The sequence below is a fragment of the Pan troglodytes genome, chromosome 15, assembly GCF_028858775.2.
Source record: "Pan troglodytes isolate AG18354 chromosome 15, NHGRI_mPanTro3-v2.0_pri, whole genome shotgun sequence".
Lineage (NCBI taxonomy): Eukaryota > Metazoa > Chordata > Mammalia > Primates > Hominidae > Pan > Pan troglodytes.
Window position 1 is genome coordinate 71,649,856 of NC_072413.2, and position 27,932 is coordinate 71,677,787.

General features: G+C 45.5%; 3 protein-coding genes across 13 annotated transcripts in view; 1 reads left to right on the forward strand and 2 right to left on the reverse strand.

The window, feature by feature from the left end:
• Positions 1 to 5,092, forward strand: part of DNAL1 (dynein axonemal light chain 1) — a 51,253-nt gene extending 46,161 nt beyond the window's left edge. For all 5 annotated transcript variants that reach the window (XM_001141594.6, XM_063793010.1, XM_003314467.5 and 2 more), the window contains one exon: positions 4,718 to 5,092. In XM_001141594.6, coding sequence (XP_001141594.1) covers positions 4,718 to 4,758 — 41 coding nt within the window. In that variant the 3' untranslated portion in view covers positions 4,759 to 5,092. The remainder of the gene's footprint in view (positions 1 to 4,717) is intronic.
• A 15,505-nt stretch (positions 5,093 to 20,597) lies between these two features.
• On the reverse strand, positions 20,598 to 23,210 carry PNMA1 (PNMA family member 1). Its single transcript, NM_001348394.1, has one exon. The coding sequence runs from the start codon at positions 22,452 to 22,454 to the stop codon at positions 21,393 to 21,395; it is 1,062 nt and encodes a 353-aa protein (NP_001335323.1). The 5' UTR covers positions 22,455 to 23,210; the 3' UTR covers positions 20,598 to 21,392.
• A 732-nt stretch (positions 23,211 to 23,942) lies between these two features.
• The window catches only part of MIDEAS (mitotic deacetylase associated SANT domain protein), a 73,351-nt gene continuing 69,361 nt past the window's right edge, over positions 23,943 to 27,932 (reverse strand). For all 7 annotated transcript variants that reach the window (XM_016926382.3, XM_063793009.1, XM_016926381.3 and 4 more), the window contains one exon: positions 23,943 to 27,817. In XM_016926382.3, coding sequence (XP_016781871.1) covers positions 27,652 to 27,817 — 166 coding nt within the window. In that variant the 3' untranslated portion in view covers positions 23,943 to 27,651. The remainder of the gene's footprint in view (positions 27,818 to 27,932) is intronic.

Genomic DNA, 27,932 nt, shown 5'->3' on the forward strand with positions numbered 1-27,932 from the left:
TAATCTATGTGAAACACTGAACACATAGAGATAATCTATGCTAAATGTTGTGCTTAACATAAAGTAAGTATTCAAAATATATGTTATTAGCTGGGTGTGGTGGCTCACACCTGTAATCCTAGCACTTTGGGAGGCCGAGGTGGGAGGATCACTTGAGGTCAGGAGTTCGAGACCAGCCTGGCCAACATGGTGAAATCCCGTCTCTAGTAAAAATACAAAATTAGCTGGACCTGGTGGTGGGTGCCTGTAATCTCAGTTACTCAGGAGGCTAAGGCAGGAGAATTGCTTGAACCTGGGAGGCGGTGGTTGCAGTGAGCCAAGATGATGCCACTGCACTCCAGCCTGGGCAACAGAGCGAGACTCTGTCTCAGAAACAAAATAAAGCGTTATAATTATTTTAGATTTTAACTCAATCCCAAAATGCAAGTGTATAAGAAATATTTCAATATAAATCGACCTCATTTTGACTTTGAACACTACCTCCCCAATTCAATTCAGCTGGGCTGTTAAGAAATTCAGTCTGTCATTCTTTTTTTTAGAGTCTGGCTCTGTTGCCCAGGCTGGAATACAATGGCGCAATCTTGGCTCACTGCAACCTCCGCCTCCCGGGTTCAAGCGATTCTCCTGCCTCAGCCTCCCAAGTAGCTGGAACTACAGGCGCGCACCACCACCCCCAGCTAATTTTTGTATTTTTAGTAGAGATGGGGTTTCACCATGTTGGCCAGGATGGTTTTGATCTCTTGACCTCGTGATCCGCCCGCCTCGGCCTCCTAAAGTGCTGGGATTATAGGCGTGAGCCACTGTGCCCAGACTTTTTTTTTTTTTTGAGACAGAGCCTTGCTCTGTCACCCAGGCTAGAGTGCAGTGGCACCATCTCAACTCACTGCAAGCTCCGCCTCCCAAGTTCAAGTGGTTCTCCTGCCTCAGCCTCCTGATTTCAAATCATTTGTCTTTACTTCCTTCAGGGTTGTACGTAGAAAGCGAACCTCTTCCCTTAAAAATAAAATAGAGGCCGGGTGTAGTGGCTCATGCATGTAATCCCAGCACTTTGGGAGGCCAAGGTGGGTGGATCACCTGAGGTCAGGAGTTTGAGACCAGCCTGGCCCACCTGGTGAAACCCTGTCTCTACTAAAAATACAAAAATTAGCTGCATGTGGTGGCAGGCGCCTATAATTCCAGCTACTTGGGAGACTGAGGCAGGAGAATCACTTGAACCCGGGAGGCAGAGGTTGCAGTGAGCTGAGATTGTGCCACTGCACAGGCGGTTCGAGACCAGCCTGACCAACATGGAGAAACCCCATCTCTACTAAAAATATAAAATTAGCCAGGCATGGTGGCACATGCCTGTAATCCCAGCTATTCGGGAGGCTGGGGCAGGAGAATCGCTTGAACCCAGGAGGCGGAGGTTGCAGTGAGCCGAGAAAAAAAAAAAAAAAAGAATAAAATAGAACCACCAATGTAGAACTTGAATAGACAAAGCTACATTATGGCCTTTTGGACCATGTATTGACTTCATGTCAATCTGAACAGCCCCTAGAAGAACACCTTAGTCTATTCTAAACCAGTGGGATAGACCAGAACAGAGATGGCCACAGCTGCAAACTTGCCCGTTTTTGTTTCTCTTCTGTTGCTCATAAGCAAAACTGAGGGATCTTTTTTTTTTTTTTTTTTTGAATCGGAGTCTCACGCTGTCACCCAGGCTGGAGTGCAGTGGCGCGATCTCAGCTCGCTGCAGCCTCCACCTCCCAGATTCGAGCAATTCTCTGCCTCAGCCTCCTGAAGAGCTGGGATTACAGGCGTCCGCCACCACGCCCAGCTAATTTTTGTATTTTTAGTAGAGATGGGGTCTTATCATCTTGGCCAGGCTGGTCTTCAACTCCTGACCTCGTGATCCACCCACCTCAGCCTCCCTAAGTGCTGGAATTACAGGTGTGAGCCACCGCGCCCAGCCTAAAGCTGAGGGATGTTAAAAATCTAAAATTAAAAAACGGACAATACCAAATGCTAGTGAGGATGTGAAGCAACTCTTATACCCTGTAGGATGGTAATGTAACTTGGTATAACCACTTTGGGAAATTGGCGTTATCTACAAAAGCTCTACACATACATTCCTTGTGACCCAGCAATTTCCCTCCTAACTACATACCCCAAAGAAAAGGGTGTGAATGTTTACCAAAAGACACGTATGAGGATGTTCATAGTAGCAGTATATTAATAGCTAAAAATTATAAACTACTTAAATGTTCACGAACAATAGAATACATAGATAAAATATGGCATAGTCATACAATGGAATATTAAACAGCAGTAAAAATGAATGAATTACAATTTTACACAACATGGATGAATCATACAAACATAATGTTGAATAAAAGAAGCCAGACACAGGGTACATACTATATCATTCCTGTGGTCCTATTTGGGAGGCTGAGGCAGGAAGATTGCTTGAGTCTGGGAGTTTGAGGCTGTAATGAGCTGTGATCACACCCCTGCACTCCAGCCTGGGTAACAGAGCAAGACCTTGTCTTTAAAAAGACAAACAAAAAACAAGGAAAATAAGCTATGGTGTTAGATATTAGGATAGAATATATCTTTTGTGGGTATAGTGACTGGCAGGTGGCCTGAGGCAGTTTTGGGGGTTCTGATAATCTTTTCTTTCTTAAATCTGGGTGCCGGTAACTAGTTTGTGTTCACTTTATGAACATTTATCAATCTGTACGTTATAATTTGTACACTTTGTATGTTGCGCGTCAACAAAAAGTTCACTTGTCCTACAAACAAATGCTCAGGAGTGTACAGAGAGGTCAAACTATGCTCACTGCCGTAAAGAACATGTCCCTCTTGGAAGGCATCACTGAGGAAGAGAGGTACTGGGGTTTGTTCTTCATAAAGGGTAGGGTTTAGATGGGAGGAGAGTTGAGGACATTACAAAATGAAGGAACTTTAAGCTGGGCACGGTGGCATGCACCTGTAGATCCAGCTACTTGGGAGGCTGAGGCATGAAGATCCTTTGAGCCCAGGAGTTCAAGTCCAGCCTGGGCAACATAGCAAGCCCTGTCTATAAATAAATAAATAAATAAATAAATAAATAAATAAATAAATAAATAAAGTCTTCAGAGAAGAGAAGAGAAAAGGGAAAGAAAAATGAAGGAACTTTGTTAACCAGTAGGCCAGAGGTAAAAGTGTGCAAGATGAGTTTGGGAGACGATGAACTGATCAGGTTAGCTGGAGTGCAGGGTAAATGGCTGAAGAGTTAAGACTGAATACTCAACTGGGGTCAGACTGGCTTCAAATGCTAAAGCTCAGATGGGTGGCCGTTGGCCCAGTGAGAGCCAGAGATGTGCTTTGTTTCCTCTACAGTGATTTTTTTTTTCAGTGTATCCCCAGTGTTCAGCAATTGGGGGAGGTCATATAAAATGACAATTAGAGGAGTTCAGATTTTTGGCAGTACTGTGATTACACATTTTATTGTGGGAAATGAGGAATATTTCTTTATGCTTAACATAGAAAACTTTTTTTTTTTTTTGAGATGGAGTCTTGCTCTGTCGCCCAGGCTGGAGTGCAATGGCATGATCTTGGTTCACTGCAACCTCCGCCTCCCGGGTTCAAGCGATTCTCCTGCCTCAGCCTTCTGAGTAGATGGGATTACAGGCATGTGCCACAACAGCCAGCCAATTTTGTATTTTTAGTAGAGATGGGGGTTTCACCATGTTCGCCAGGCTGGTCTTGAACCCCTGACTTCAAGCGATCCACCCTCCTCGGCCTCCCAAAGTGGTGGGATTACAGGCGTGAGCCACCGCGCCCGGCCCATAGAAAGCTTTTAACATGTACAGAACTTACTTTATTTTTCTACTTGGTACTTGTTGGCTTTTTTTTTTTTTTTTTTTTTTGAGACAGGGTCTTACTCTGCCACCTAGGCTGGAGTGCAGTGGCATAATTACAGCTCACCATAGCCTGGACATCCCAGGCTCAAGTGATCCTCCCACCTCAGCCTCCAAAGTAGTTGAAGACTACAGGCTCACACCACCATGCCTGGCTAATTTTTTTTATTTTTTGTAGAGATGGGGTCTTGCTATGTTGCCCAGGCTGGTCTCCAACTCCTAGGCTTAAGCGCTTCTCTTATCTGGCCTCCCAAAGTGCTGGAATTAGAGGCAGTGAGCCACCATGCCTGGCCATAGGCATTTTTATTTGCGATTTGGCAGTTAGGGGGCTTAATATTCATAAGTATGTATACTAAACCATTTGAGAATTCTCCTGAGAAGCTTTTCAGATAATTTGAAATTAAAGAGATTATTTTGTGAAATTATTTTTATTACGGCACACTTCATAGTATCTCAGAGCTTCTCAGGTTTTTCTTTTTTCTGAGATGGAGTTTTGCCCTTGTCACCCAGGCTGGAGTGCAATGGTATAATCTTGGCTCACTGCAACCTCTGCCTCCCGGGTTCAAGCGATTCTCCTGCCTCAGCCTCCCAAGTAACTGGGATTACAACCGCCCGCCACCATGCCCAGCTAATTTTTGTATTTTTATAGAGACGGGGTTTCACCATGTTGGCCAGGATGGTCTTGAACTCCTGACCTCAGGTGATCCACCCGCCTCAGCCTCCCAAAGTGCTGGGATTACAGGCGTGAGCCACCGTGCCCGGCCAGGAAAATATTTTCATCTAGAATTTTAGCAATTTTTGAGAATAACCAGTAATAATTTTCTTTTTCATTTTAGGTACTCCAGTAATTAAAGGGGATGAGGAAGAAGACAACTAATGCCACGCTTTCCACTGTGTTAACTTATTTAAATGTCATAAGAACAATAGATAAATTTTATATAATTATCTATTTTAAAGATTCTGTATGGGACAAAAGTTTCTTAAGATAAAACAGATCACTCATTCTCATCTTTTTTTTTTCCTTTAACTTATTCAGTGTTTCTCCCCAAAACTGGTAATGCCAACCTTATATATCCTATTCCTCTTTTTAGAAACCACAATTTTCAATTTTTGTCTTCAGTCTCAGTTACGTACTGTGTAGCCCCATCTACTAAAACAAAACCTTTGTAGACCAGTCATCTTTAATAACAAAGGAACAAATGTTTTTTTCAGTTTGTTCATTTTTTTTAGGTTAGACATTTTAAAAGATGTACATTTGAAAATTCAGAACATTTTTCCTGAAGGTCTGTCTCTGTGCAATTCAGAAGCACAGGTATATCATGCCTTTAGCTCAGAAGGCAGCATGGTGATGGGAAGAGTTCCTCTTAGAAATACAGCAGGTCCGGAACCAAGACTCCAAAGTTCCATTGGAAAAGATATGGTGAAAAAAGGAAAAAGTAGTATCTCAGAGACCTTCTAGTCTATATTATACTTATTTGTTTTTCCAAAAATGTGCACATTGTCAACTGGAATTTAGGTTGTTTTTATATGCATGGCCACTTGAGTCATTGTGTACACTCATTCTGTGATCTCAGTTAGTGGTTAAAATGACTGTCATGATCATTTCTTTGACTGATAATGTGGCAATGTTACTCATGTGGACCTGGCCTTAAGCACACATTTTGGTTTTATAGTTCCTTATGTGTTTAAAGCATTAGTTATATTTGAATTCCTAGACTAAATGCTGGCCATTGATGTATGTCAAATTTTACCCTAATTATTTGGTCTGGTGACCCTTATTGTTGGGAAAAGTGACTATCATGGTTATAAGTAAGGGTATAATGAAACTTAGTATTTCAAAATGTATTTTTTGAGAAGTTCTAAGTTAAACAGCTCTTAAAATGTATTATGTACGTGGTTGTGGAGGGAAGGGAGATGTTTCATTATGAGATCCCAGGCAAATGGCAATATGTTTGAGGATTGTCTCCTACATAAAGCAGTGTAGGTGATTTAACCTCAAAATTGCAAAGCAATAGTTAGATGCAGAGATTAGAATTTATCATGTAAACAAAAAATCCTTCAGGAAAATGTAAGACATTGTAGTCAGTAAGCAGATGAGGTCATAGGAGGCCATGGCTGAATCACTATTAGATTGCAGAAAAGAAGTCAGGGTTCCTCTGCCAAATTGTGCCTAAAGTCCCTCAGAGACTGTTGATTCTGGTTTCCCCATCTACTTGTGTGATTTTACTTGCATAAAATCACAGTGAAAGAGGGAAGAATCATCTTTAAAAAGTGATTGCATAAGTAGTCCTGGGTTTCAGAAGATTTCGGCTATCATTTATATAGGAATTACTTGATTTTTCTAAGTTACTCTGATCAAAAGGGACCACTGCTTTGACAATCAACTCTAAATACAAACAAGAGGCCAGGTGTGGTGGCTCATGCCTGTCATCCCAGCACTTTGGGAGGCCGAGGCGGGCGGATCATCTGAGATCAGGAGTTCGAGACCAGCCTGACCAACATGGTGAAACCCCGTCTCTACTAAAAATACAAAAATTAGCCAGGCCTGATGGTGGGCGCCTGTAGTCCCAACTACTCGGGAGGCTGAGGCAGGAGAATCATTTGAACCCGGGAGGCAGAGGTTGCAGTGAGCCGAGATTGCGCCATTGCACTCCAGCCTGGGCAACAGAGCGAGACTCCATATTTAAAAAAAAAAAAAAAAAAAAGAGGAAAACTTGGTCTAACACCTTTTTAGTTTTCTTTTCTCTCTTCTTTTCAATCTGATAGGAAGAAACCTTATTCTACTCTAGCTGGTTTATGCATTCAAAGCCTTTGGACATTTCTTTTATGAACCATAGGCAATGAGCCTTCATTCTCCTTGGTGATGTTTAAGTTCCATAAACTGAGAGGGAAGATGATCTTCTTAAAGTTTGCACTTCCTTCAGTAGGCAAGCTTGAAGCCATGTTGATATGGATATGTTTTCTAAAAGTAACCCTGGAAGTGAATATAATAGGAAGTAAATGATTTCATATTGAATTTATTTGTAAAATGGCTTAGAGTTTTGGTGTTTGTTTTTTCTGAATTCTGTAATATAGAAACTGGTTCTCTTTCTCCTTGTTTCTCAATGACTTTTAATTACAGGTAGTTCTCAGACAAATGTAAGATACTTTTCTCTGTCCATTTCATGCAAAATTCATATTCAGTATCATTCAACAAATCTTTGAATGACTTCTATGCATCCCTGTTCATGGAACCCATTCCATTAGAAAATGGCAGTTGGGATGTATGAAGAAATGTAGGATATTCTCTCAAATCATTCCCTAAATTATCCTTTACTGCTGCAAATTTAGCTGATATAACTGCCTTTGGTTTATGCCTCTTGGATCAGATATTTGACCTACGTGGAATAGATTATCTCTATGCTTCCGGTTTAAGACATTAAGCCATTTTAGTGGATCATTTAAATTTATTCTATTCTGTTTTTTTTGTTTGTTTGTTTGTTTGTTTTAAACAGAGTCTCACTCCCGAGTAGCTGGGACCACAGGCACGTGCCATCATGCCTGGCCTATTTTTGTATTTTTAGTAGAGATGGGGTTTCACCACGTTGGCCAGGCTTGTCTTGAACTCCTAACTTCAGGTGACCTGCCCACATCGGCCTCCCAAAGTGCTGGGATTACAGGCATGAGCCACCGTGCCTGGCCAAATTTCTTCTATTCTTGTAAGTGATGGTAAAACTCTGGAATCAGTCCAGTATTTTAGTTTTTCACAGCGAATTTGATTTTAGTCTACCAAGGAGTTTAACTTTTCTATGTTCCCTAACTCTAAGATTAGGGCTGTATTACCTAGACAGGCCTTAAAAGGTTTTTGTGTTGTTCTGTTAATAAGAATTTCTTCCTTTAAACCAGAGGATCAACCTTGGAACTATTAACATTTTGGGATTGATAATTCATTGTTGTTGGGGGCTGTCCTGTGTGCTTAGGATGTTCAGCTGCAGCCCTGGCCTCTACCCACTAGATTCCAGTAGACCCCCTCCTCAGCCATGACAACAAAGATATCTCCAGACATTGCCATCTGTCCCTTGGGTAGGAGGGTGGGAACAAATTCTCCCTTAGTTGTACTTTTTATACCAACGTCACTTGTGTCCAGGGTCCATTTATTTTCATTCTGTAGCCATGTGCCACTTGAATTGTTATATGAGAGAAGGTGATGTATTCAATAATCATGGATGGAAAGAAATGGTCACTGGTATTTTTTGTAATGCTCATTTTTTTTTTTTTTGAGACAGAGTCTCGCTCTGTTACCTAGGCTGGAATGCAGTGGCGCAATCTCAGCTCACTGCAACCTCCGTCTCCCGGGTTCAAGCAATTCTTCTGCCTCCGCCTCCCAAGTAGCTGGGACTACAGGCACGCGCCACCATGCCTGGCTAATTTTTGTATTTTTAGTACAGACGGCGTTTCACCATATTGGCCAGGCTGGTCTCAAACTCCTGACCTCGTGATCCGCCTGCCTCAGCCTCCCAAAGTGCTGGGATTACAGACGTGAGCCACTGCGACCGGCTTAATGCTCATTTTCATAATTTTCATGTAATATTAGAAACTCAGGGCTGGAAGGTTCGACTTCTCTTTTTTGAAGCAGGGTCTCAACTTTTATTTCTAAGCATTCTTGCTTATCTTAGGACAGTGATTATTAACCTACCTCTCTGTTTCTATCAACAGAAGCCAACTTTATGATAGATTTTGCTTTGTCTCTAAAGTTTAATATTTTGAGTGTACTTTAGAAAATAGGTCATCATTCTTTAAGCGTCATTCATTGTCTAATAATGCACATAATTTTGCAGACCATGGCAGTCATTAAATACAGAAAAATACTGTGTAAAATTTGATAATCTTGTAGGAAAGTTAGCTGATGTAGACATCAATTTTGGATGTGATCAGAAGAATGTCTGCTTAAGATAACTGGTCAATAACTTGGTATGGCTACTGGATTCATTCCACATATGGTGGTATAAGGCACTTAAATGTGTTTCCTGATTGGGCACTGTGGCTCATGCCTGTAATCCCAGCACTTTGGGAGGCCGTGGTGGGCAGATCACTTGAGGTCAGGAGTTCGAGGCCAGCCTGGCCAACATGGTGAAACCCCATGTCTACCAAAAATATAAAAAGATAGCCGGGTGTGGTGGCGCATGCCTGTAATCCCAGCTACTCGGGAGGCTGAGGCAGGAGAATTGCTTGAACCCGGGAGGCAGAGGCTTCAGTGAGCCGAAATAGTGTGACTGTACTCCAGCCTGGGTGACAGAGTAAGTCTCCGTCTCAAAAAGAAAAAAAAAAATGTGGTTCTTTTGTGGAAAGAGGAATTTGAACTTGAATAAACACTTCTTTTGACACCTTTTACCAGTGGTCTGAAGCAGAATAAGGAAGAATAAGAAATGAATCTTGACTGTTGACTTATTCTGAGAATTGGTGATGCGTAAAGAGAGTTGGAATCTTCTACCTGGGTTTTTCTCAGGGCTAAATGGAAAAGCACAGGGCCCAGAAAGGTTGGAGTTAATCATTCACTTAAAAGCATTAGGAGGAAGTGTCAAAGCATCAGTCATGAATAGATTATGTCTCTCTGACTACAGTCAGACCATCAATTCACTAAGACCTTATACTCTGTAAGCGTTGGTAAAGGAAGAAAACTGCTAAATTGCATGTTACCCTTTACTAGAAATTCATTCCTTTGGCACAGATTTTATTTATTTGGGGCTGTTTAATGTGTCTGTAAATCATGAAATATAAAAGCAAGATTCAGTGTAGCAGAGTTGGTGCTGCTTCTGACAAGCTAACTTGACCATATTTCTTTATCTGTGCTCTAACATGTGTCATATTGTTTTCTTTTTGTAAACCATAAAATGGGTGAACTTCCAAAAATCAAGGGTCATGTTTTAAAATCATGGAACTTTTAGAAATACCATATCTGTATCTCTATTCCTGCATTTTATAAATCTGTAAAGGAAGAAAACTGAAAGGAAGAACCAGACTGAGTCATACCTTTCTCTGACCTAAGATAAACTGATAAAACTTTTTACTTGATATTTGGAGAAGTCATTAACTGGATTCTAGTTAATTTCCCATATTGGGCAGTTTAGAGGAGACCCAGCCAACCAAATTATGATCTAGCAAATTTAACATAGGGGAAGAGGGATAGTAAACTATTTTTCAGTAGATTTGCACTTTAAACTTAGGAACTGGATGTTGGTGGAAAGGACTTCCATAGGGCAGATGGGTAAATATCTAGCCTGCACTTGGATGTTAGAGAATCAAACCTCACCCTTGCTCGTTCTAAACCCACATGAGTAGTTACTGTCTTTTGACATAATCAGAGTCAGGATTTCCCTTTTTCCCTACTTGAGTCGTCTTCCATGTCTGTTACATCCAAGATCATCCCTCTGGGGGATGTGTCAAGTAGTTCTCCTACTCAGAATAGAAGCTTTGCGAATTATCATTCCCACCTCTAGATTTTAAATGAATGTAGAGTTGTCTAACATTATATGGGTGGGAGGCTCTTTGCCTCTGTGATCAGTAGGGTACCTGCCTCTGAGGTGCTACTGCCTGGAGGGATCACTCCCATCAAAAGACTGGTGAGTTGGAAGCTAAGAGCACATGCGCATAGCCAGCTCCTCTCCCAGGCTGGCAGTCATGATTACGAGCATCATTCCAGAATCTTTGGCTTCTAGAACCAACTCCATTCTGAAGAACATTTTAACATCTATGAATACCTACCTTGGTAATAATCTTTTATACACAGGAGTTTTGTAGCATGACTTTATGACTAAACTTATTGTGAATTAAGTTATTTAGAAATGTTGAGTTTCTGAATGTTATTTTGTGATTTGTTTCAAAATAGTAATAAATTGTGTTATTTTGTAAAAAAAAAAAAAAAGTATATTTTTGGCACATGATTATTAGTTTTAGCTAATATAGAGCAATTATATAAACTTCTAGTGATATTCAGTCCAAAGAAATTCAGCCTTTGGATAACATGTACCATGCAGTTTGTGTGGTGTGTGTGTGTGTGCGCGCGTGCATGAGAGAGAGTGAAAGAGAGAGGTGTTTTTTGTTTTGTTTTTTTTGAGACGGAGTCTCACTCTGTTGCCCAGGCTGGAGTGCAGTGGCACAATCTCGGCTTACTGCACCCTCCACCTCCCGTGTTCAAGTGAGTCTCCTGCCTCAGTCTCCCGAGTACTGGGACTACAGGCGCACACCACCATGCTTGGCTAATTTTTGTATTTTTAGTAGAGACGAAGTTTCACCATGCTGGCCAGGTTGGTCTCGAACTCTTGACCTCATGATCTGCCCGCCACAGCCTCCCAAAGAGCTAGGATTACAGGCACAAGCCACTGCGCACGGCCAGAGGCATTCATTTCTTTAGCTAAGTTTTTTTTTTTTTTTAGTAGGTTTTTTTCTCCCAGGCTTGTAACTCTTCCCCAGTTCTTTGGGCACTATTTCAAATTATTAGGCTTCTGGAAAGAGTGCTTCCAGGGACAGCAAGTTACTACTGCACTTGACCATTCCTAGTCCTCACCTGATTACCAGAAGGTACGCAAGGTAAAGGTTAGCTGATAGGCCCTGAATTGAGAAAAAGGAATCACCAAGCAATATCCGTAACATTACACATTTTGCCAGCACATTTTCTGTGCTATCAGCTAAAACATAATTTTGGTCACAAAATAGGGCTGTAGTGTAGTTTCTACTTCTTATTCCAGTTGTTTGATTATGAGGATACATTTCTTGCTGCTGTCCTCCACTAAACAGCAGACAAATTGCCAGGTGTGCTGGCTCATGCCTGTAATCCCAGTGCTTTGGGAGGCCAAGGCAGGAGTTTGAGACCAGCCTAGGCAACATCGTGAGACCCCATCTCTACAAAAAAAAAAAAACGAAAAAAAAAATTAGTTGGGCATGGCAATGCCGCCTGTGGTCCTAGCTACTGGGGAGGCTGAGGCAGGATTGCTTGAACCCAGAAGTTTGAGGTTACAGTGAGCTATGATCATGTCACTGCAAGACCCTGTCCCTAAAAAAAGGAAAAACAAATACAAGACAAATTTCAATTTCTGAGCTTATACAAAGAAAGCCTTAATTCAGATCATAAATAGCCCATTGTTATTTTTAGTTCATTGTTTCCTAGAACAAAGGATGGACATTTAGGATCCTCACATTGATTTATGTCATATATATGTATTGCATTGAATATATATATATGCATGTAGATATATACAATTGTTATATATAATTAAAAGTCAGAATCTTAGGTGATAACTGTCAGGCCTCTGAGCCCAAGCTAAGCCATCGCATCCCCTGTGACTTGCACGTATACATCCAGATGGCCTGAAGTAACTGAAGATCCACAAAAGAAGTAAAAATAGCCTTAACTGATGACATTCCACCATTGTGATTTGTTCCTGCCCCACCCTAACTGATCAATGTACTTTGTAATCTCCCCCACCCTTAAGAAGGTTCTTTGTAATTCTCCCCACCCTTGAGAATGTACTTTGTGAGCTCCACCCACTATCTGCAAAACATTGCTCTTAACTTCAGCGCCTATCCCAAAACCTATAAGAACTAATGATAATCCACCACCCTTTGCTGACTCTCTTTTCGGACTCAGCCCGCCTGCACCCAGGTGAAATAAACAGCCATGTTACTCACACAAAGCCTGTTTGGTGGTCTCTTCACACGGACATGCATGAAATTTGGTGCCGTGACTCGGATTGGGGGACCTCCCCTGGGAGATCAATCCCCCGTCCTCCTGCTCTTTGCTCTGTGAGAAAGATCCACCTACGACCTCAGGTCCTCAGACTGACCAGCCCAAGAAACATCTCACCAATTTGAAATCCAGTAAGCGGCCTCTTTTTACTCTCTTCTCCAACCTCCCTCACTATCCCTCAACCTCTTTCTCCTTTCAATCTTGGCACCACACTTCAATCTCTCCCTTCTCTTAATTTCAATTCCTTTCATTTTCTGGTAGAGACAAAGGAGACACGTTTTATCCGTGGACCCAAAACTCCGGCGCTGGTCACGGACTGGGAAGGCAGCCTTCCCTTGGTGTTTAATCATTGCAGGGACGCCTCTCTGATTATTCACCCACGTTTCAAGGGTGTCAGACCACGCAGGGACACCTGCCTTGGTCCTTCACCCTTAGCGGCAAGTCCCACTTTTCTGGGGAAGGGGCAAGTACCCCAACCCCTTCTCTCCTTGTCTCTATCCCTTCTCTGCCTTTCTGGGGGAGGGGTAAGTACCCCTCAACCCCTTCTTCACCCTTAGCGGCAAGTCCTGCTTTTCTGGAGGAGGGGCAAGTACCCCAACCCCTTCTCTCCTTGTCTCTATCCCTTCTCTGCCTTTCTGGGGGAGGGGCAAGTACCCCTCAACCCCTTCTTCACCCTTAGCGGCAAGTCCTGCTTTTCTGGAGGAGGGGCAAGTACCCCTCAACCCCTTCTCCTTCACCCTTAGCGACAAGTCCCGCTTTTCTAGGGGGCAAGAACCCCCAATTCCTTATTTCCACACCCCAACCTCTTATCTCTGTGCCCCAATTCCTTATTTCTGCACCCTGACCTCTTATCTCTGTGCCCCAATCCCTTATTTCCGTGCCCCAACCCCCCTTCCCGCTTTTCTGGAGGGTAAGAACCCCCGAACCCCTTCCCTCCGTGTCTCTACACTCTCTTTTCTCTAGGTTTGCCTCCTTCACTATGGGCAACCTTCCACCCTCCATTCCTCCTTCTTCTCCCTTAGCCTGTGTTCTCAAGAACTTAAAACCTCTTCAACTCACACCTGACCTAAAACCTAAATGCCTTATTTTCTTCTGCAATGCCGCTTGACCCCAATACAAACTTGATAGTAGTTCCAAATAGCCAGAAAACGGCACTTTGAATTTTTCCATCCTGCAAGATCTAAATAATTCTTGTCGTAAAATAGGCAAACGGTCTGAGTTGCCTGACGTCCAGGCATTCTTTTACACATCAGTCCCTTCCTAGTCTTTGTCCCCAATGCAACTCGTCCCAAATCTTCCTTCTTTCCCTCCCGCCTGTCCCCTCAGTCCCAACCCCAAGTGTCGCTGAGTCTTTCTAATCTTCTTTTTCTACAGACCCATCTGACCTTTCTCCTCCTTGCCAGGCCAAGCTAGGTCCCAATTCTTCCTCAGCCTCTGCTCCTCCACCCTATAATCCTTTTATCACCTCCCCTCCTCACACCTGGTCCGGCTTACAGTTTCGTTCTGTGAATAGCCCTCCCCCACCTGCCCAGCAATTTACTCTTAAAAAGGTGGCTGAAGCTAAAGGCATAGTCAAGGTTAATGCTCTTTTTTCTTTATCCCAAATCAGATAGCATTTAGGCTTTTTCATCAAATATAAAAATCCAGCCCAGTTCATGGCTCATTTGGCAGCAACCCTGAGACGCTTTACAGCCCTAGACCCTAAAAGGTCAAAAGGCCGTCTTATTCTCAATATACATTTTATTACCCAATCTGCTCCCGACATTAAATAAAACTCCAAAAATTGGAATCTGGCCCTCAAACCCCACAACAGGACTTAATTAACCTCACCTTCAAGGTGTACAATAACAGAAAAAAGTTGCAATTCCTTGCCTCCACTGTGAGACAAACCCCAGCCACATCTCCAGCACACAAGAACTTCCAAATGCCTGAACCGCAGCAGCCAGGCGTTCCTCCAGAACCTCCTCCCCCAGGAGCTTGCTACACATGCTGAAAATCTGGCCACTGGGCCAAGGAATGCCCGCAGCCCGGGATTCCCCCTAAGCCGCGTCCCATCTGTGTGGGACCCCACTGAAAATCGGACTGTTCAACTCACCTGGCAGCCACTCCCAGAGCCCCTGGAACTCTGGCCCAAGGCTCTCTGACTGACTCCTTCCCAGATCTTCTCAGCTTAGCGGCTGAAGACTGACACTGCCCGATTGCCTCGGAAGCCCCGTAGACCATCACGGACGCCAAGCTTCAGGTAACTCTCACAGTGGAAGGTAAGCGTGTCCCCTTCTTAATCAATACGGAGGCTACTCACTCCACATTACCTTCTTTTCAAAGGCCTGTTTCCCTTGCCTCCATAACTGTTGTAAGTATTGACGGCCAGGCTTCTAAACCTCTTAAAACTCCCCAACTCTGGTGCCAACTTAGACAATACTCTTTTAAGCACTCCTTTTTAGTTATCCCCACCTGCCCAGTTCCCTTATTAGGCTGAGACACTTTAACTAAATTATCTGCTTCCCTGACTATTCCTGGACTACAGCCACATCTCATTGCCGCCCTTCTTCCCAATCCAAAGCCTTCTTTGCGTCCTCCTCTTGTATCCCCCTACCTTAACCCACAAGTATAAGATACCTCTACTCCCTCCTTGGTGACCGATCATGTACCCCTTACCGTCTCATTAAAACCTAATCAGCCTTACCCCGCTCAATGTCAAGATCCCATCCCACGGCACGCTTTAAAAGGATTAAAGCCTGCTATCACTCGCCTGCTACAGCATGGCCTTTTAAAGCCTATAAACTCTCCTTACCATTCCCCCATTTTACCTGTCCTAAAACCAGACAAGCCTTACAAGTTAGTTCAGAATCTGCGCCTTGTCAACCAAATTGTTTTGCCTACCCACCCCGTGGTGCCAAACCCATATACTCTCCTATCCTCAGTACCTCCCTCTACTACCCATTATTCTGTTCTAGATCTCAAACATGCTTTCTTTACTATTCCTTTGCACCCTTCATCCCAGCCTCTCTTTGCTTTCACTTAGACTGACCCTGACACCCATTAGGCTCAGCAAATTACCTCGGCTGTACTGCCACAAGGCTTCACAGACAGCCCCCATTACTTCAGTCAAGCCCAAATTTCATCCTCATCTGTTACCTATCTCGGCATAATTCTCATAAAAATACACGTGCTCTCCCTGCTGATCATGTCTGATTAATCTCCCAAACCTCAGTCCCTTACAAAATAACAACTCCTTTCCTTCCTAGGCATGGTTAGTGCAGTCAGAATTCTTACACAAGAGCCAGGACCGCACCCTGTAGCCTTTCTGTCCAAACAACTTGACCTTACTGTTTTAGCCTAGCCCTCATGTCTGTGTGCAGCGGCTGCCGCTGCTTTAATACTGTTAGAGGCCCTAAAAATCGCAAACTATGCTCAACTCACTCTCTACATTTCTCATAACTTCCAAAATCTATTTTCTTCCTCATACCTGACACATATACTTTCTGCTCCCCGGCTCCTTCAGCTATACTCACTCTTTGTTAAGTCCCACAATTACTATTGTTCCTGGCCCAGACTTCAATCTGGCCTCCCACATTATTCCTGATACCACACCTGACCCCCATGACTGTGTCTCTCTGATCCACCTGATATTCACCCCATTTCCCCATATTTCCTTCTTTCCTGTTCCTCACCCTGATCACGCTTGATTTATTGATGGGTTCCACCAGGCCTAATCGCCACACACCAGCAAAGGCAGGCTATGCTATAGTACAAGTCACTAGCCCGCCTCTTAGAACCTCTCATTTCCTTTCCATCGTGGAAATCTATCCTCAAGGAAATAACTTCTCAGTGTTCCATCTGCTATTCTGCTACTCCTCAGGGATTATTCAGGCCCCCTCCCTTCCCTACACATCAAGCTCGAGGATTTGCCCCGACCCAGGAACTGGCAAATTAGCTTTACTCAACATGTCCCGAGTCAGGAAACTAAAATACCTCTTAGTCTAAATAGACACTTTCACTGAATAAGTAAAGGCCTTTCCTACAGGGTCTGAGAAGGCCACCACAGTCATTTCTTCCCTTCTGTCAGACATAATTCCTCAGTTTAGCCTTCCCACCTCTATACAGTCTGATAACAGACCAACCTTTGCTAGTCAAATCAGCCAAGCAGTTTTTCAGGCTCTTAGTATTCAGTGAAACCTTTATATCCCTTACGGTCCTCCGTCTTCAAGAAAAGGAGAACGGACTAAAGGTCTTTTAAAAACACACTTCAGCAAGCTCAGCTACCAACTTAAAAAGGACTGGACAATACTTTTACCACTTTCCTTTCTCAGAATTCAGGCCTGTCCTCAGAATGCTACAAGGTACAGCCCATTTAAGCTCCTGTATAGACGCTCCTTTTTATTAGGCCCCAGTCTCATTCGACACCAGACCAACTTAGACTGTGCCCCAAAAAAACTTGTCATCCCTACTATCTTTTGTCTAGTCATACTCCTATTCACCGTTCTCAACTACTCATACATGCCCTGTTCTTGTTTACACTGCCGGTTTACACTGTTTCTCCAAGCCATCACAGCTGATATCTCCTGGTGCTATCCCCAAACTGCCACTCTTAACTCTTGAAGTAAATAAATAATCTTTGCTGGCAGGACTATGCTGAATCTCCTTAGGCACTCTCTAATCAGATGTCCTAGGTCCTCCCAATTCTTAGACCTTTTATACCTGTTTTTCTCCTTCTCTTATTCCATTTAGTTTCTCAATTCATCCAAAACCGTATGCAGTCCATCACCAATCATTCTATACGACAAATGTTTCTTCTAACAGTCCCACGATATCACCCCTTACCACAAGACCTCCCTTCAGCTTAATCTCTCCCACTCTAGGTTCCCACACCACCCCTAATCCCGCTTGAAGCAGCCCTGAGAAACATCGCCCATTCTCTCTCCATACCACCCCCCAAAAATTTTCGCCGCCCCAACACTTCAACACTATTTTGTTTTATTTTTCTTATTAATATAAGAAGGCAGGAATGTCAGGCCTCTGAGCCCAAGCCAAGCCATCGCATCCCCTGTGACTTGCACGTATACATCCAGATGGCCTGAAGTAACTGAAGATCCACAAAAGAAATAAAAATAGCCTTAACTGATGACATTCCACCATTGTGATTTGTTCCTGCCCCACCCTAACTGATCAATGTACTTTGTAATCTCCCCCACCCTTAAGAAGGTTCTTTGTAATTCTCCCCACCCTTGAGAATGTACTTTGTGAGATCCACCCCTGCCCGCAAAACATTGCTCTTAACTTCAGCGCCTATCCCAAAACCTATAAGAACTAATGATAATCCACCACCCTTTGCTGACTCTCTTTTCGGACTCAGCCCGCCTGCACCCAGGTGAAATAAACAGCCATGTTACTCACACAAAGCCTGTTTGGTGGTCTCTTCACACAGACGCGCATGAAAATAACTTCCCTCCTAAGAATGCAGCCAACTCTGCATCTATGAAAAGAAGGTCTATCCCCCCATGTTTAAACTGTAGAAGGATGTCCATAACATATTGGGCCAAAAAAAAAAAAAAAAACCCCAAGCACACATCAAAAAAAACAAAACAAACCCCCCCCCCGAATAATCCTTATATACCTAGTTTGTTTTTTTGGTGCATCTGTGTGCGTGGTTTTTTGTTTTGTTTTGTTTTTTTCGAGACAGGGTCTTGTTCCGTCACCCCAGGTTGGAGTGCGGTGGCATGTTCATAGATCACTGCAACCTTGAACTCCTGGGCTCAAGCAATCCTCCTGCATCAGCCTCCTAAATAGCCTGGCTAATTTTTAAATTTACTTATTTTTGTGGAGACAAGATCTCAGTATTTTGCTCAGGCTGGTCTTGAACTCCTGTCCTTAAGCGATCCTCCCACCTCAGCATCCCAAAGTGCTGGGATTACAGGTGTGAGCCACTACAACGGGCCCATTTTTAAAAATGTAGTATGTGGGCCCGTTGTGGTGGCTTACGCCTGTAATCCCAGCATTTTTGGAGTACTTTCAAACCACGAGGTCAGGAGTTTGAGACCAGCCCGGCCAACATGGTGAAACCCTGTCTCTACTAAAAATACAAAAATTAGCTGGGCGTAGTGGCACACACCTGTAATCCCAGCTACTTGGGAGGCTGAGGCAGGAGGATCACTTGAGCCCAACAGACAGAGGTTGCAGTGAGCTGAGATTACACCACTGCACTCCAGCCTGGCCAACACAGCGAGACTCCGTCTCAAAAAAAAAAATGCAATGTGTGGAGTGGGAGTGTGTATACATATGTGGTGGCTGGTTGGTGTTTGGTGGTGGGAGTGTGTGTGGGTGTGAGGAGAAATGGGAATATATGTTGGGGGTGGGAGACTGACATCATGTACATGTGGAGCAGGAGGAGGGTGTATGTTATGATGGGAGTACTGACGGGGAGATGACAGTGTGTCAAGAGTGTAAGAGGTGGGGTGAGTGTGCACCTGATGCTGGTGGGAATGGAGGGGAAAGTTATGTGAATGATGGGTAGCAGGTGAAGACATGCCGAGTGTTTGTGGTAAGTGAAGCTGAGCATATCTGTTGGGAACCAAGGCAAGTATGTGGAGATGTTTTTGTGACAGGAGGAAAGGGATGTACTGACATGAAGCGAATACGTGTACCGAAAAATCTGGAAGAACATACATTACCCCTTATAGACTTGTCGAATGGCTCAGCTATAATTTTAAAACCTTATTAGGGAAAAGCTCACTGAACACAATATTCATGTAATAACTTTAGATTCACTGAGGATCTCAAAAGATGGACATCTTCAATCACTGAATCTTTGCAGCAAAATAAACATGTTTTAAAGTTGTATTTCCCTTTTTATATCGTCCTGCTATAAAATGGTTGCTGTAAAATAGCCTTCATTTTACACAGGTGTGATGAATTATAGCTATTTCTTCAGTGAAACAAAATGTTTAGCTGAAAAGTGATCTTAAGAGAAAAACACTGCCAGATAACCTCCTGAACCCCATTTCAAGATTTTCTAAAAAAAATTTTTTGAGAAACAGTCTCACTCTATCACCAGGCTGGAGTGCGGTGGGACGATCATGGCTTACTGCAGCCTCAACCTGCTGAGCTCAAGCGATCTCCCACCTTAGCCGCTGGGTGGCCACCTTAGTGCTGGGACCACAGGCGTGTGCCACCATGCCTGGCTAATTTTTAAAAGTTTGGGTGGAGATTGGGTCTATGTTGCCCAAGCTGGTCTCAAAATCTTGGCTTCAGGCAATCCTCCCTAAGTGCTGGGATTACAAGTGTGAGCCAAATCTGGTCTCTAAATTTTTTTTTTTTTTTTTTTTGAGATGGAGTCTCACTCTGTTGCCCAGGCTGCAGTGCAGTGGCGCAATCTCGGCTCACTGCAACTTCCGCCTCCCAAAGCGATTCTCCTGACTCAGCTTCCCAAGTAGCTGGAATTACAGGCACGCACCACCACACCCGGCTAATTTTTGTATTTTTAGTAGAGACGGCGAGGTGGCTCACGCCTGTAATCCCAGCACTTTGGGAGGCCGAGGTGGGTGGATCACTTGAGGTGAGGAGTTCCAGACCAGCCTGACCAACATGGTGAAACCCGTCTCTACTAAAAAAATACAAAATTAGCTAGGCGTGGTGGCGCATGTCTGTAATCCCAGCTACTCAGGAGGCTGAAGCAGGAGAATCACTTGAACCCGGGAGGCAGAGGTTGCAGTGAGCCAAGATCGCTCCATTGCACTCCAGCCTGGGCAACAGAGCAAGACCCTCTCTGCCCCTGATAAAAATAAAAAAATTTAAAAATTAAAAAACAAAACAAAAAACTGTTAAGATGACAGCAAGAGGGGAAGGAAAAAAAGGACCTGCCATTTAAATTCACATAGTATCATACAAAGCTTAAAATAAATGGTTTGATTTAATGACAAAGTCTTCATAAGAAAAAAGGACAGTTTACTTAGGCTAAAAATGTTTATACATGCCAGAAAAATGAGAAGACAACAGAATTTTTAAAATATTTTAATTTGTATATATAACTTCAAATTTAGAACACTCAGTATGAACAAGAACTATTCTCCGACAAAGATGTGAAATGGGGGAGTGAATTACTGTACAGGTGCATATCAACCTCTCCATGCAATTTACATCTGTATCTTATGCAATGAGAAACTGGTTTACACAGCTCCGTAACTGCAGTATTTTTTAACACCCCATTTTGCAGTCTCAGAATACTTTTCAATTAAACTGGTCGACATGTTTAAAGATGAGAAATAAGATGTTTGCATTGTAAAGTTGAGTAATAGCTAATAAATGCACATTTCCTTCCATTAATATAAATCTGGAACAATTTATGGTAAACAAAAATCTATCCGCGTTATCAGTAATCTAACAGTGCATACTTTTACTGAACACTTCCTGTGAGCCAGGCCTCGTAGTAAACATCTGAACATGCAATTTCACATTCAGTGTGGAATAATAAGTGTCATAGGTTCGCGTGTTTTTCACAACTGATTATGATGTCCATGATGACAGCGTGCACTAAGCGCTGTGTCCAACCAACCCTTTACCTGGCATTTTAGCCAGCAAGACCCGCTTGCATTGCAGTAGCTCACGGTGCTCGCTGGCACAATTTTAGAATGTTACATGAATACTCAGGCCTGACTAACCTTCCCCTCCAAAAAACAACAAAACAGAACAAGGCTAAGCCTTTACTACTCAGAGACACATCTGTAAGACCCCACAGGGACAAGAAAAGTAGCTGTGATCTAGGTCTGCACTAAAGCTGCCTTTCCTGGCACTCAGAAGTGCCCTTCCAGGCCTAACTGCAGAAGGGTGGCCTCAGCCTCCTCCTCCTCCTCCTTGGCTTCCTCCTCACGGATCTGCACCAGCAACTGAAAGAGGTTTGGGGCTGGCCCTTCCCCAGCCCCGGTAAGCCACAGCTGCCTTCGGATGGCCCCGCTGTGGTTGGCCCCGGCAATGACCTGCTCTAGGCGGGCCTGGTTCACATTATCTTTATCAATGGCCCCCTTCTCTACCACCTTCTGTAGCAGAGGCTCCAGACGAATGACATAAGCAGACAATTTTTCTCCCGGGTTCTGATAAGTGTTCAGAAATTTGATCTGGGCATCCCTAGAGCTCTCAACGCTCCCAAACACCTGCTCAAGCGCCTTCAGGCATTCGGCAGTGGTTATCGCGGGGTTGTTGGACTTAAGGATGCGAATGACATCAGCGGCGGGGCCTCTAAGACTCTCCATCAACCGCCGCCTCTTTTCTACATCGGACACCTGCCACTCCTCTAGGACCTCATTAGTGTGCTCCAGCCAGGGATCAAAGGTTTCCTCTCCAGGCCCTGGGATGTCCCTCCCCGAGAAAAGTGTCAGCCTCTTGTACCATATGGACTCAACAAGAGGCTGAATAACATTATCCAAAATATAGTTTAGCATCTCTGCTGGCATCTCTGGGCCCGGGGTCGGAGTAGGGTTCTGAAACCCAAGGACACGGGCAACATCTTGCACGGTCCACCCCTCTCTAGCTAGGAAGAGGTGCAATCTTTCTAAAAATTCAGCATCAGAAGTTGGGGGCTTAAATAACACTTTCCAGACCCCTCCTTTGCCCGGCATCTCCCTGGGGATCGCGGCGTAATCTACAGCGCCAGTGAGCTCTAATAAGGCTGCTTTCGCATTTTCTTCCCTCCAGAACATTCTCCCAAGCATTCGGTAGGAGACCTGGGGCATCGCAGCCTGGAGGGTCTCTTCGATTTCAGCCTCATCACAGTTCACTGGGATGCCCCAGACTAACAGAGCTCTCTGGGAGTTCACATCCATCCCCCGGCACCAGTCTTCCAACAGTGTCATCGCCATTTTCTCAACTATCAAGACGCCAAATTCTAGCAACAGACTGTGGCTCACCGTGCTCCTGGCCTTAGAACAATACCAGACACTCCCACCAAGTAGGCCCGAGGGAGGCGACCTTCATGCAGTCACGATTAACAAAGAGTCCTGATCTCGCCCTTCTCTGACCCCACAGTCAGTCCGTAGGTGCACTCGGAGCCGAGCTCGGGGACGCTGAGGCAGTCACGCGGCCGTCGCCATCTTGCGTCTGGGTCTGGGTCCGGTCGGGTCCGCCGCCTGCAGCAGGGGCGTCGCGTCGTCGTGCAGCGGGCGAGGAGCGACGGCGGGCGGCGAAGGCAGGCGCGCTGGGCCGAGAGCCGCCGGGGTGTGGTCGCGGGGCGTGGCCGCCGGGCGCTCGCTGCGGCTCCTGGAGAGGATCGGGCGTTCGCGGTCGCAGCCTGGTCTTCCCGCCGGCGAGGAGCGGCCGTTTGGGAGACTAGCCAGAGGGAGAAACTGTGCCGAAGTCGCGGCGGCTGCGGGCCAGCGGAAAGCGGCTTCTTGGCGGGCGCGGGGACTCCTCTGGGCGGGCGGCGAGGACGGCCGAGGACCAGAAACGAAGGCAGCAGAGGAGCAGGAAAGTCGGAGAAGCGAGGCTGGAGACAGCAGAGGCGAGGGTGGGAAGGGGCGGCCGCGGCGGCCCGCAGCGGTTCAGGCGCTGCGCGGCTGCCCTGGCGTCCAGTCCTACCCGCAACCCGCCGCGACGTTACTGCTGCAGTGGAGGATGGGGCCAGCCGGCGAGCGGCGTCCGCCCCGCCCCGCCGCGTCCCGCCCCGTCCCGCCCCCGCGGCGGAGCTGCTCGGGCGTCTCCATGGCAACGGTGTCACAGCCGGCGCGAGGCACGCCTGCTCCGGCGGCTCGCGGGAGTCGAGCGGTTGCCATGGAGCCAGCGAGGGGCTCGGACATTTGTTTCTCTGATGGCGCATTTCCTTTTTCATAATTTAGCATTTTAACAGTAAACAACTACTACTAAGCACCGTGTTTTAAAAATAATAACCCAATCCTGGAGTGGATTTAAGATGATATTGTTGGAAATGCATCCCTCATGGTGGACTTGTCTACTCGGGTTGCTCAGCCAGTCCACCCTGCACGTGAAAATACTCTCCTCAGAACCCTGGCTTCCCGTTGCCCCTGACCACACTGTGCACCCTGCATATTTCATCCCAATGAAGCCAAAATGTCGGAGTGCGCCATTTCTGTGTATTTGTGTGAGACACGGAGTTTAGACTCTTTCTTGTCTAAAATTTTGTAAAAATCTGTCTGTGTCTACTGAGTCATCTTTTAGCCAGGCAAACATTAGTGTATTATTTTCCTTTTCCTGGCTGGCATCATTGACAATAGGCTGCTAAAAGAGAATCCTTATGGTTCAAAAATGTCGAGTAATCTCCCTGCAAGCAAGACAAGGCGCACTTACATCAACCCCAGATGGTGAAAATCCCAAGAGAACAAAGCATTCAACTCTGAATTTTTAAAACCTTATTTAATAAAAGGTTTAAAGATACAGAAGAACATTCAAAAGTAAATAAGTTACATAGGTACATTACAATCACATCAGCAAGATTCTTTAGTGTATTAATTTTCTTATAAAAAGCACACAAAAAATAAAATCTTCAGTCTCTATCACAACTGTACAGCAAAAGAGGTAATATTTATATATGTACACTATTTTAATATGTAACAGTCTTTTTAAAAAAGGATGCCACAGGCAGCAAACACACAAAAGGCAGTGTCTGATCATTTTTGTTTCAAAATAAAAGGAATATACTTATTTATATGCTATTAAAATATTTGTACAATAATTACAGACTGTCAAGGCTGTTCCTGTGCTCTGTCCCCTCCAACAAGGCCTTCAACTTAGAGACAAATGAGGAAAAAGTGAAACAGCTGCAAATTGTTAGAGGCAAATATTAACATAGCAAAATGTGGGGAGGACACAATTGTTTTATAAAAATATCCCTACTTCCTGTAAACCTATGGAGTTAGGCTTGCCAGTCTGATAATAAATACCGTCCCAGAAAAGCGAGCCCCAGTGAAAACAACTAAACAGGATGAGGCTTGAGTATGTGTTGTATTCCTCCTTCATCTTAACATCTGGCACATGAGAAGAAAGAGGTTAGGTCACTGAGGCAGTTAAATATAGGTGATCCCTTTAGACATAAGCAGCAGAAGACCTTGGTGCCAGGGATGGAGGCGCGGCAGAAGGGGTGGTATGTACCTTAGCTGTGAGGGGGGCTGCTGAAGGCATGGAGGACAGTAATGACGGCTGTGCCTCCTTGGATGGTGGAGACCTCAGAAATGGTCTGCAACACAGGCACTAGGTCAGTTTCCCGCCCTTAGCTGAATGCAGATGGATGCTGGGAGATGGATATGGTGAGACGGTGTGGGGAGGATGTTAGAAAGCTGGAGGTGTTTATCACTTCTCAAGGAGCTCTGAATATAGGGGGAAAAAAAACAACAAAAAGACAAGCCCAGGGAGAAAGCACCATTAAGGATATACCTATGCCAGCTTCTATAGCTGCACCTGCCTTATTGGCAGGTCACTTGCCACAATTGCATCTGCCCTCTAAACTTTTTAATTTTCACACTGTATCCTAGACATGAATGCATAAAATACAGTGTCTGGCGGGATAATGCAGAGAGGTACCATCTTGATTTTCCCCAGTTACATTCACCTGGTCTGGTCTCTGTAAGCTTAGAAGAGTAGAATCACTTTATTGTTTAAAGACTTCCGGCCAGGCACGGTGGTTCACGCCTGTAATGCCAGCACTTTGGGAGGCCGAGGCGGGTGGACCACCTGAGGTCAGGAGTTCAAGACCAGCCTGGCCAACATGGCGAAACCCTGTCTCTACTAAAAAAAAAAAATACAAAAAGATTAGCTGGGTGTGGTGGTGTGTGCCTATAATCCCAGCTACTCGGGAGGCTGAGGCAGGAGAATCCTTTTAACCCAAGAGGCGGAGGTTGCAGTGAGCCAAGATCACACCACTGCACTCCAGCCTGGGCGACAGAATGAGACTCTGTCTCAAAAAAAAAAAAATTTTTTTTTTCCAAGTACAAGATGTTACCACTGACAAAAGGGTCTCATATGAATGATGGAGGTTTCTGTTACCGTATGCCCATAAAGAAGCCTGAAACCAAATATGATTTGAATAGAAAAGACCTTGGGAAACATAAGTAGCACTTTGGGGCTAAGCTGCGAAGGCACTCGTATTATACAAGTAATTTCGAAGAGAGCCTAAATTTGCTACCCCCCTGCTTCTACAGGGTATACCAGATTTTTGCTGTCTTGGGACACTGAGCTCATGGAAGCCTGTGGAGGAAACTAACCGGTAAGCTGGGGATCTAGGTAGTCATCCAAGAGTCTGGAGGGAGAAGAAATTTGTTACTTCCACAGCTGGGGTCCTGTAGAACCATACTAATGTATAAATGGATGCTGAAAAATACCTGCATAGTTTCAAAACAAAACTCCCTCTCCACTCCCAGTTACTGACATGATGCTTCTTGGCTATCTCATAAGGAGTAGCAGTATGAATACTTTCTGGCTCCTTCCTAATACGTTGACCTGTCATACGCGCATTCACTTAGAATTTCTTTTGCACAACTAAAGTTGAATAAGATCAGAAAAATAGCTGAGCCCCGCTATGGGACTGGAAGTGAAGGGGCCTCCAGAACCTCCTGGCCCTTTCACTTCACCCATGCCAAATATGGCTTCTTCAAGCCAGAATCCAGGCCCCATAAACCAAACTAGAATTCTGGCCTCTTGCCAACTCTTCCCTCAGGCAAAGCACAGCCAGAGAAGGGGCAGCAAGAACTGCCTTGATCTCCCTTGCTCTGTGTGGGTCTGGTGACACCCTCCACCTTCCCACGCTCTTTCAGTGTTGCTATCATTCCTATCAACAAGAGCTTCCAGAGCAACCAGGTGAGGGACCTTAGGGCCTTGGGAATTCAGGGGGTGGGGATAGGGGATGTCAAGATGCCTCGTTTTGGGATAAATGCACTTGGGCCTCTGAAAAGCAGGAGGCCCCTGGTCCCTGAGAGGATGTTAAAAATTAAATACTAAGAATAAATAAATAGCTCCCAAATGACACGAGTCAAGGAATGAAGGCTCCTGTCCAATCGAGTTAGGAGACCTCTCCCTCCCAGGGAAGGATCCAGAAATCTCCAACGTGCAGGCCTGGGGGCTGGGTTGTGGATATCGACACTGCGTAGGGTGCGGTGGGGTTAGGTGTAGCTGCTGAGGTCAGAGCAGAGGCAAGGAGGCTGGCCCCCAGGAGGGGCAGGCTGAGCCTCTCCGGGACCTGCTCAAGGCGAAGCGCCCTTGGCAGCCTCCAGGACCCAAAGGTATTTAGCCAAAAAGGTGGGAAGCAGGAAGAGCCAGGCTTGTCAAAAGCTCTCTCGGGCCTAACCCTGCAGCTTCCAGCCTCCGTACAGCTCCCTTCCCTGCAGCAGGATGAGTGCTTTGGACAAGAACGCTAGCCCCTCCCCCAACGCTGAGAAAACTTTCTAGCCCTAGCAACGCCGCCAGCAAGCAGCAAAGGGAGAGTACCTGCCGCGGCCTCCCTCCCAAGGAGGAGGTGGCCACTCAGGACACGGTCACGGGAGCAGCTCAGACAGGCCTAGAGACTGCAGGGACAGCACAGGTGTCAGGCTGCGCCCCTTCTCAGAGAAGCCCGCAGACTCCCTCCAAGAGTTTCTTTTTCTGGGGCTTGGGGCAGGGCCGTTGCAGCCTTCGAGGTCCTCTGGGGAGGAGAAATGCTGCTCCAAAGTGGGTGAGCTTGTGCTTGGCCGGCCACGGTGGCTTCCTGGAGGCCGAGGGGAGGAGGGGGAAGCAAATAAAGGGAAAAGACTGCGGGGCAGCAGAGCAGCAGAAATCGGAGTGTGAGAGGCGGTGGAGTCCCTCCCGAGGGGACCGGGACTCTCCCGGTCCAGGAAAGCACGAGGACAGCTTCCGACAGACCAAATGCAAAGAGAGCTGGATCCTGGAGCCCTTAACGCTGCTCCCAGGGCCTTCATAAATAAAAGAGCCGTTTATGTCATTGTCTCATTTTTTTCGCAGGGAAAAGTCCCCGCAATCCTCTCCTCACTCCCTCTTGAGATGCCAGGGTGTCTGCGGGCGCTGGCGGCGGTGCGGGAAGGGCCGAGGCCCAGGACTGGGCCAGCCTGGCTCCCGCGCTCAGCCCTTGTCGCCCGCACCGCTCTCCTCCCGCAGGGCCTGCTGGTGGGCGGCGGCGGCGGCAGCAGCGGCCTCTTTCTCCTTCAGCCTCAGCGCTGCAGCCTTCTTCTCCTGCTCTGCGTGGCTCTTCATATGCGCACTGCGGCTCTTCACCTTGTAAAACACCCTGCAGCCGGGTGGGGGTTGCTCAGAACCGGCCTAGCCCACCCGGGGGCCCCCAGCGCGGGTGCGCGAGGAGCCCCAGCCTTCACCTTCACCCCCACGCTGCACAGCCGCGGCCG

Bases quoted from the DNA above. Each gene is read 5' to 3' on its own strand.
- PNMA1 (NM_001348394.1), bottom strand. From the start codon at position 22,454: ATGGCGATGACACTGTTGGAAGACTGGTGCCGGGGGATGGATGTGAAC.